Raw genomic sequence first — 11,093 nt, 5'->3', positions numbered from 1 at the left:
TAAACGATACTTTTGCCTTTGAGTTTTATGAAATAAATTTACGAGCAATATATTGCCCACATAAATCGTTTATATATACATAATTATCACGAAGGTTATCTGGGTAATTATATACACGTTTTAATTTACTTTATATCGATATATTATTTATCTAAATCGCATTATTATTAAACGCGGTTTTTTTTACAACGATTCGACAGGTTGAGTGTCAAGACGCAATAACAATTTATATTAATTGATGCATATTTACTAGTCGTCATCGCTACGCAAAATATTTTTCTCGCATTTTTATTAACAGATTTTTATGATAGCGCATCTATTATGCATCTTGTTTTTATAGTCTTTATTATTCTCACTATTTCGCTCACCGTGCTAAACGCTGTATCACGTCTGCCGATACAACGCACGTAAATCGTGACGTAAATCTAGCTTGTACGAGCTCGGAAGGATTTCGCTGCCAAATATTTTTGGATTATGTATTGGCAGGATCGACCCTCCGGGCGTCAACGCGACGAACACGTGCGTGCGTGCAACTGCACACTTGCGTATGTTGGAGAGACGCTTAAATTTATTATCGCAAATATTTTATACGTAAGCATTACATGCGACATATACGATACATATACGTGAATTCATAATCGTCCATCGGATATTGTTATTATTTAAAAATTTTCTCATCTTGTATGAAATTATTCTATATTCGATACATGCGTTATTCGACGTCAAAGCAAAACACGTGTTTTATGACGCAAACGTGTTCACAGATTACTCGTTTATATTTTCAATCTACCGTGATACTTGATACGCCCTTAAACAAATAACTTATTTGTTGGGCATATATGCGTTATTTTAGGTCGAAGCATGTTTCGTGACGCAAACATTCGCGAGTTACGTTCAAATGGACGCGGGTATATTTTGCGTACATGCGTATAACGCACACAATACACATACACGTGTGCGCGTGACCGGAGTCGTGGCACGAATTGCGGGGCAGGAGTGTTTCCAAATTTGGAAATTCAATACATTCCTGCATCGTGAGACACGGCCGCATACCGAAGGACGAAGGCAAACGGAGATTCCTGCGGAGGCTCGAGAGAGAGAGAGAGAGAGAGAGAGTACCATTATTTTCTTCTCGGAATCTTTACGCCCCGGCATAAACGCCATGGCAAAACCAGTTGTGTCCTCGGCAAAACGGCCATTTACGCCGTTAAAAGTATTTTAAACTATCATTAGCTGCAATTACAATTTACGTTTTATGCAGCTACGCGCTTTACCGTAAACCACTGTCACCCGTATACGCAATTAGCCGATCGCGTATCGAAAAACGACAAACGCGAGATTATGCCCGAGTAGTGTATCTTTGCAGTGCAAGGAATATATCTTGCACGCACATCCAAGGCTTTGTTAATGAATTTAACAAATTTTCTGCATATGTCTATTCCCTGGAAAAACATAGAAAACCTGGAATTCTCCGGGATTTTGTTTTTATCTTGAAAAATCAGGGAATTGTAAGCATCGGCAATCTGATTGGCCAATGATTGAATTATATGTTTCATATATATTATAAATATATATTTTTCTCTTGGATTATATGTTCATTGTCATGGCAAAAAATACTGAATACACAATACTGAGTGCACATTTTTTGTTATAATTCTTACAATTAATGATAAAATGAAAATATTATGTAAATGAAAAATGTTTATTTTACAAAAGTCATTCGGTTCTTTTCAGTACATTTTTAAATTTAATATTTAGAATTTAAGGGATTTATTTTTCCTTTGTATGAGTGGAAAGCATTAGAAAACGAAAAAAAATTTATTTTAAAAAGTTCCATCTAAAAGTTCTCTAATTTTATCTGGAATTTTGAACAAATTATCTGAAAAATCAGGGAATCTTAAGGAATTTTTTTTACAAGCTTTGAATAGACACCCTGTATATAAATCCTTAACAAAAATTTAGATTTTTAAATTTCGAAGAATAGATATACGTATACATAAGAGGCATAAAAGATCCGATTTTCGATCTAGAAATGACTCTTAGCGCAGCTTAACATTCGTAATCGTACTACATATTTTCGCGTCTAAACAAAATGGGGTGTAAATATCACAGTTCGCAGTTACTTACGCGAACAAATGTATGCTCTTAAGAATTTATGACAACCAATATACTATAATTATCTATTTACTGCTCGACCAATTCTCGTGATCGTCTTCTCGTGCGTACACAAAACAAATCGCTGCGTAAAATGTGCGTTTCTCGCGCTTCAACCTCGTTCCAAATGCACGAGGGGCATTCCTAGACGATAATCTCTTTCCCCCTCTTTCTTTCTTGCCGCGTGTTTCTTCATTACTGGCATAACTCTGCCAGCATCTCGTTTCGCTCGTCATTTATTTTTCTTTTAAAGTGCGATTGATCGATCGATCGATCGATCGATCGATCGATCGATTGCGCTTCGCTCTCAGGTGGCCTCGGCACGACGATGTGCCGCGAGGCAAAAGTGCGAAAACGTGAGCGATATCCCGATACGTGCGCGCATTCGCTAATGTACAACGCGAGCGGTGCCCTTGGGGCAGAGCCAGGTAGCCGAAGAGGCACCCACGCACGCGAGCCGCATGCCCACGCATAAGCGCGCGCGCCGCATTATTCAGGGCCGTGTTTCACCTTAGCCAACGAGAAGGCACGCCAACACCTGTCGAGACGCGCTCTCGCGAGGTTCTACGGCTCTTTCGGAAAATTTCCCCAGAGAAACTAATCCGGGGACTGCGTGTTGTCTTTAACGCGATTGTTTTAACGCACTATCGCTATTCAGGGTGTTTACTTCCCGGAAAAATCTAGAAAACCTGGAGTTCTCAGGAATTTTGAAAAATTAGGGAATTCTCATAGAATTTTATTCGAACTCAGAAAATTTTTTCAAAAATTTTCTCTTTGATCATTTTGTTCTTATATTGCAATCTCATTGGCCAGTGATTGTAAATTATATGTTTCAAATATATTATAAATATATCTCTCTCTCTTTGATTATATGTTCATTGTCATAGCAAAAAATACTGAATACACAATACTGAGTACATACTTTTTATTGTAATTCTTACAATTAATGATAGAAAATAAAAATATTATAGAGATGAAAATGCTTATCTTACAAAAGTCATTCAGTTCTTTTCAGTACATATTTAAATTTTATATTTAAAATTCAAGTTGTTTATTTTTCCTTTGTATTAATGAAAAACATTAGAAAACGCACAGAAAAAAATTTATTTTGAAAAGTTCCATCTAAAAATTCTCTAATTTTATCTGGAATTTTGAACAAATTACCTGAAAAATCAGGGAATCTTTTTACAAGTTTTGAATAGACATCCTGCTATTCCATCCCACGACTTGGGGTATAATTTTTATTATTTTTAGTGTGCAACTTGTAACATATAAGTATCTTCTACAGTATTACATATATAATTTCGACGATATATATTATTGTAATAGGTGTCGTTTATTCCCGAGTAATTATCTTATATCATGCACACGAGATGTCTCAACAAAGATCTAGCAACGAGTCATCTTTCGCTCAATCTTTTCATCAAGCTAGAGATAATTTTTTCTTAATGCAAATGTTGAATTTGATACACAAGTTTCCCAATTTTCTAATTTACATAACTTTGTAATTAATCCCCGCGTTATAAATTTGTCTAGATGGAAAATGAGCAAGTTGAAATTAAATGAAAAATAAACATATTCTGTTTACATTTACACCAATTGAAATTTATTCCTCGAGAAGCTCTTTATTTTTAACTACTGATGATTTAATAACTATCGGAATTTTCGTTAAAAAAAAAAAAAAAAAGAGAAAATTGACACAATTGATCGAGAAATTCGTTAATGAAAAAAGTGAGATCTTAGCTACTTTGCGTACTATGATTTCCCCGTAATGATGTTGCCGCGATTTTTGTCTTGGAAGCATGCAACTGTTGTTCTGTATGGTATCATCCATCGTCGTTTATGGAGGGCGACAAAAATATATACATTTTAGTGACACCGATAGGCTCGGTCGATGTTCGAAGCGTGACGTTAAGTGTCATCTCATATATTCACGCCAAGTGATTACGTCTCGGAGGATGTATGGAATGCATATTCGCGCGACAACGCTTCGAATTTACGACTCCTTTTTAGCTTAGTCACGCAAGAAATATTCATCTTGATTTTTTTTTTTTTTAATAAGATAACGCTAGCTTTTATTCTTGAAAACTTTTGCATTGCATTTTTACATTTTTATTCCGGACGCTTTCATTGTAAATTACATGCGTACATGTGTTGAACTTGTTATAATTGTACTTTATTTAAATATATTTATGACAATATTAAAATTTATCATATTTTATTTTATTTTATTTTATTTTATTATCTACTTTATGACAAGTTTTTAAATTCTTTTATTGACATGGTTAAGAAAGTGACGTCCGAAACTTGTGTTTCGCGAAAAACAGTAATTTCGATTTCTATTCTTTAACACACAAAACGAGTTTCTACTTTCCATTGCTGTTAGACTTAGACTGGAGTTTGCGACATTCACGAAAAGACTTCGTAGGCGTTCTTTCGTAAAGAATCGCTCGAGAACGACAGGAATATTACTGTAATCTGTCTCGCGAGCCATTGTTTCCTTCGTATGCAATGCACAGGTATGCACGCGACGGATTGCGATCTAGGAATTTCATGCACGCAGTCGGAAATGCGTCTTATTCTACGGACACTCGCATGTTACGAATGTCGCATTCGGATAAGAAAATTATTTAATTGTGCTTGTATTCTGTATGAGCTTTTTTCTTCATTGAAATATACCGATATCTTGATATCGTGTATAAATTAACGGTGAATAATGAAAATAAATATGAATTGATAAAGATAATTTGATAATAAATTAAAACGCGTGACGCATGTGCGGAGAGAAAAAAGAAGAAAAGTAGAAATTAATCTACAATAAAAATAAAATTTTTTTAAATTAAATAAATATATTAATATATTTTTTAATTAATTATTTAATTAATTTTAATGCTTAATTATGTGTCACAAATTCGAATTTTAGATAACATATCACTAAATATCTATTTCGACGTAGACCAAACACGAGAGATCATACCAGCGTGGTGAAAAAAATGAGAGGAGATGAGTTGTTTTTGATGAAATTGTAGCAACATGTAACGGCATACTGCTCGTCCTTGATCTACGTCTGAAGTTTCAATTTAATTACACCGACAACGAGCCATTTTTCTGCCCCGTTACATTGAGACAGTGTTTGCGCATTCGTTGAATACTCATCGCATAATGTCTCACTTATTCTACTTCATTAATTGTACGCGGTACAAAGCGCTATTGTTGAATCATCGCACTTTTTTATTAATATCTTCTTTCAACGAATTTAGAATAATTAATTTTATCACCCGACGCCGGCTTAATTGCGAGGTTTACTTCCTTAAGGAATTTCAACGAACTGCGTTGTAAAAAATGCAAATAAATATATAAGCGCGAATAAAATTATCGGATCCTTTTTAATCCCGCCGACTTCGACGGACTTTAATTCTAATCGTCAAGATTAATCGAAATACATATCAAAGTTATAAGGTTTCTGAAACAAGGATTTCGACAAATTGCAAATCTTTGCAAATATCTGAGAATAAAACCGAGGCACGTTTCACGCGATCGCACGCGAGGTAATTATATATGCGTGTTGTGCGAAAAAGAATGCTTTTCGGCCTTGAGTGATCCTTAGCAACGCGCTACCAGATTTCGCGGTGATTCGTCGTAAAACAAACATATTATCGGGCTTGCACAATATCTGTCGCGAATTGGAGCGCCCGTCACGGATCACCTAATGACGAAGGGGCCCTCGTCATCGCGCAAATATCCACGAGAAGTCGACTGGGAGAAGAAGGAGAAGATATAGGATACGGTTATAAACTTGGATTGGCGTTTTTCTGGGAATTTCTTTTTATTGTATATGTATGTATATGCGCGCGCGATAAAAGAAAAGAAGACGGAATAACGCGCCGAGAGACTCGAGTGACGGCTGATCTTTGGAATTTCAGTGTAACAGGAAATCATACGCTCAAAAATGTCTGTTTACCGGTCGTCGTTGCGCAATTTTCTTCGCAACACAGCGTGCGACGACGAATTATTTCGGTTAAATTAATTTCTCCGAATTTCTCCAACGCTGATGACACAACTTTAACCCTCCATTTTTTTTGTGATGTAATGAATACGTTGGAATCATAATGATTTTGCGTATTTGTCTTACATATGTTATATTTTTACTAATTTTATACAGGGTGTCCTAAAATTAGACCAACAAAAACTTCAGGTTATAAAGGACACCAAAATATCTGTTTATACTCTTATGTCACCTAACCTAATCTATGTCCGCAAATAAGCCGTTTTGGCACTAGAGAATCAAAGACTAACAAGAGCAAAAATCTTTGAAAAAAATTATTTTTTCAAAATTTTATTAATGTGGTTAAATAGAGGTGTTTTTACCATGAAACTTTTGTATAAAATATTTTTTGATATCTCGAATAATTTTCGAGATATATCGAAAAAAGCAAAAAACCGCTCTACATATGAGGGGTGATTTCACCCTTTAGAATCGCTTTTGGACCGCAATTGGAAATTTCTAAATTCATCTATTTACCCCCTTTACATGTGTGTAAAGTTTCATCAAAATCAGAATTTTCGGGTTCGCGACGTTCCCTTGTTAATCTTTGATTCTCTAGTGCCAAAACGACTCATTTGCGAACAAACAAACAAATTTGCGGGTTTATTGGCAAAATTGGCTTGTTTTGGTGTTCTTTATAACCTAACCTAACTACTTGAAGTTTGTCGATCTAGTCGTTATACTGATCGGGACACCCTGTATATATATCTGTCATTAAAAAAATTAGATAAATTCGAAATCGATCGTTTATTATTTGAAAAAAATCTAATTGAGAATATCGTTGACACTTTTTATTGCGATAATCGCATTTTTGCCAAAGTTAAATACTAATTCAGTATTAACACCCAGTTTACGTAAAATTGTACTTTAAATAACGATCAATTATTATGTAGCGCGCGCGCGCGTCGCACGAAGAAAATGAAAATGAAGGACGTAGTATAATCGGATGTCGCTCACGCAACTGACAAAGCGGTATGCGGATTCCGCTGCGAGTCGGAATGTTGAACAATATGTCTTGGAGTATCTGATTTCGATTTCCGTAGACGTGGCACGAGAGGATATATAACACAGAACGCGTTAATTCTTTGCGTACCTATCTCACTCGAACAACTCATCCGATACAATTCGTTATTAATAGTCATCAATTAGCGTTTATAAAGAAGACGTTAATTACTGAGCAAATTTGATCTCTTCATATTTAATCTTTAATTGAATTAATAGAGATAGAGAATACGTATATATGGCAAACAAGCTGAATAAATATTTGAGAGATTTAACTGACAAATATATTCTCTTCTTTTATTTTATTATTTTACTCTCGGAATATTCTTTCAGCGAGAATTATGCTAATCATTTCTTTTACTACTACAAAATGGATTTTTTTAAATGTAAAACTTATGCATCCGTAATATCTTTTCTTGCAAAACTCTAAACCAATAATTACGTGAAATCTCTTATATGGAATTTTTTTGAATTAAAACACGAGATTAGTTTATGTTTCGTCCTTTTGAAATTCCAAAAGCATATTTGGCATATAAATTTAAAATACTTTTTATTTTTTGGCAGAAATTTCTCTGATGCTGTCATTTAATTCTGTATTGATTTGTTGAAATTCGCTTTCTTTCCCTCGCAAAGAACCAACATATTGAAATGTAGTTTTAATATAAAATAGAGTAGATTCTCTCTCTCTCTCTCTCTCTCTTTCTACATACAGGGGAGCAGATCGCGCTTCATTGCGTGTTTTCATGGACAATTTCCTTAATCCCCTTTCTGTCGCATGATTCACGGTCTCGGCGTGCCCTTGGCCTTACCGCGATTCTGTCCTACTATAACGACGAGAAACAGAAAGAGAGAGAAAGCAAAAAGAAAAAGAGAGAAGAAGAAGGTCAGGAGCGTACATCGCGACACTNGGGGGGGGGGGGGGGGGAGGCGGGTGAGGGAGAGAAGGATAACACACGGTTCTACGGTATGCCAAGGTTGAAGCGACTTACGGCAAAGTTTAACGAGTCGCGAGTGCGACTGCCGCCGATCATGGATACAACGAAAGCACGTGCTCCCGCGTGAAATTCCGTATGTCCTGGCCGAACGAACACAGTGGACGGAAGCGAAAGTGCTCCGTACTTTCGCGTATCGTTCTGTCCCTCGCTCGTTTTCCCGCAAAACTACATTGTGCGCGTTAATATAAGTTTTACGGTATTATGCGAATGCGACGAGTCGCGAGCCACTTTTCATATCGATTTGATACGATGCGTATATAGTCGCGAATCAAAGGTGTAAATAGAAAAAAAATCAAAATGTTTTTTTTATAAAAAACGGTTTTTTATGAAAAAAACAAGTCTCGTTTTAAAAAAATTTTTTTTTTTTTTTTTTTTTTTCCAGATATTTAATATCTTTATATTTTGATTGCTGTAAGTTGATTTCTCATTATTTTTAGCTTTTTAGATGATAGATTTGAGTTAACCATTATTATTTTAAATGTAGCTCGCATTCAAATTGGCTATTTCACGAATGTAAGCATCTTATAAATTAAATACCAATTCTTTTATTTTTTTTTTTTATCTTTTTGAAAACAATTTTAATGGATTAATGAGACTTTTGTGGTTAAAATGATATTAAACACGACATAATTCGGATAATTTTCAATATTAATTAGATGCATAATAAAAATTTTTGTTATGCATCTAATTAAAAATTATTCGAATCATATCGAATTTGATGTAATTTGCCGCAAAAATCTTATTAATCCAATAAAATTACTTTTGAAAAAAGATTAATTAAAAATATAAGAGTTTATAAGAGAAATATATTTAGTTTTTTATTTTTATGTTAACAAAAAAAATATTAATAAAAATAATATTATAATATAAAAAATAATGAAAAAAACTGGTTTTTTTTTTATTAGAAAAATTTTACAAGAATTTTTATTAGAAAAAAACCAGTTTTTTACAACTTTACCGTGAATATATTGAGCGAAACGAGCAGATTCATCAAATTCATTTGATGAGCGCGAAAAAACGTTTCGACCAAAGCCGATTAAACATATATGTATATCTATATCTCGCTCACGCGCGTAATCTGTAAAAAATTTTGCGTGCGCATAGAAAGGAAATGATTCCGCGTCAAAAAATTTACCGGCGATTATATTAAACATATTTTATTTCCAAGTACCACACGACACAGTCGTGTCATTTCATACTGAATCATAATAAGTCATACTTGATTCTTAGCCTCGCAATATCAAATTTGAAATTTCAAGATTGACTTATCGAAATTGTAAAACGACAATATTAACTGAAGAATTATCATAAATGTCATATAACTTACATGTCATACTGATGACACAACGCGATATATACGCATGATGTACGCATTTTATCTACGCAATCGGCGATTTCCGGAAAGCGAGTCATACATCCGGACGACATTCTCGCCTTCTTTTCTTTCCAATAATGAATGCGACTTATTTAGGATTATTTCGGTTAACGACTTTTGCGCGACTCAATTATTTAGTATGTCGATATGAATAGATAGCATTCCGAAAGAATATATCCCGACAATAATTCATAATTTATTTTCAATTGATTAATAGAATAAAAAAAATTACTAAATATTTTATAAAAATTTTTGTTTCTTTTTATTGTTATAGGTTTACTAAACCCCAAACGTTCGCGGATTGTATCGGAAACGAGCTTCCCCTCGGCTGGGAGGAGGCCTACGATAAGCACGTGGGCGCTTACTACATCAATCATGTCAATCGTAAGTTTTTATCCTATTTCTATCATACTATCTGATTGAGAAAGTGTGAGCGCCGAGAACTTGGTCAGATATTCGTCTTGCGATATTAGAATCGATTGGAATTTTATATTTGTGTTATATCACGTATAGGTTTATGCATGCATTTTCTTGCTCAATCGTCGATAACTTCGATCGAGCTTGCAAAAATATTTAAAATAAAATGAAATAGTAAAATGAAATGAAATATTAAAATGAAACGAAATATTAAAATAAAATGAAAAATCAAATCAAATTTTTTAGTGATATATATATATCGATTTTATTTTTAAAATTATTATAATATAATGTTAAAATCTAAAGAGTACAAACATTATTATACATATATATCTTTTAAATCATTTATAAGAATAAGTTGTGCAAAACATATAAATTGCTGTATTCTAGCAGATTTTTTATATAATATACTAATAACTGTGATAATAATAATAATAATAATAATAATAATAATAAAAATTAAAATTAAAATTAATACTCATCGGTACAATGCGATACAGCTCAATGCCATTCCAGGCTTCCTCCTCTTTTCTTGTTTGGCTTTTTCTTTCTTCGTAGTACTCACATGACACTCATTCGTGGAAACATGGCTAATTACGATCGCGCGCGCGCGCTAATTATCAGAATACGATGATCACGTGGCAATGCGACTAATGCGACTAATCGCATACAACTTGCATTATATTTTATGTTGCGATTAGAGAACGTGAAAATCACACAATAGTCACGCAAATGTCAAATTAACTGCAATTGACTGCAATAAGAAATATTGTACATGTCAAATTTTTAAAAATTCCAATGTAATCTTTATATATATTTATATCCTAGATCAAAAAATCAAACGTGTATCCGAAACGTATATTTTTAATGCACATTTTTCAAATAAAATTTAAATTTATGTATTTAAATTTATATCTATATTTATATAGTTCCGACTGACAACGTGTCGGGTTCGGACGTGTTTTTGCGTGCTGCGTATGTCCTTTGTCTGGACCTTTTTTTTTAGACTTTCTCCTCTCTTAAGAGGAGTTTTTTGCTTATATCTTACAAACCCATAAGAAACAATGGTGTATGGGCGACTAATGCCCAACCAGCCATAAAAGAA

The 11,093-nt window shown here is 33.9% G+C and overlaps 1 protein-coding gene across 2 annotated transcripts in view; it reads left to right on the top strand.

Annotated features, from left to right (window-relative positions):
• Positions 1-11,093, top strand: part of LOC115233354 (protein WWC2-like) — a 25,117-nt gene that overhangs the window by 12,238 nt on the left and 1,786 nt on the right. For both annotated transcript variants that reach the window (XM_029803717.1, XM_029803718.1), the window contains exon 3: positions 9,846-9,955. In XM_029803717.1, coding sequence (XP_029659577.1) covers positions 9,846-9,955 — 110 coding nt within the window. The remainder of the gene's footprint in view (positions 1-9,845; positions 9,956-11,093) is intronic.

Source organism: Formica exsecta, unplaced genomic scaffold, assembly GCF_003651465.1.
Source record: "Formica exsecta isolate Colony F162 unplaced genomic scaffold, ASM365146v1 scaffold172, whole genome shotgun sequence".
NCBI classification, from domain to species: Eukaryota; Metazoa; Arthropoda; class Insecta; order Hymenoptera; family Formicidae; genus Formica; species Formica exsecta.
This window is presented reverse-complemented; position numbering and strand designations above follow the sequence as displayed.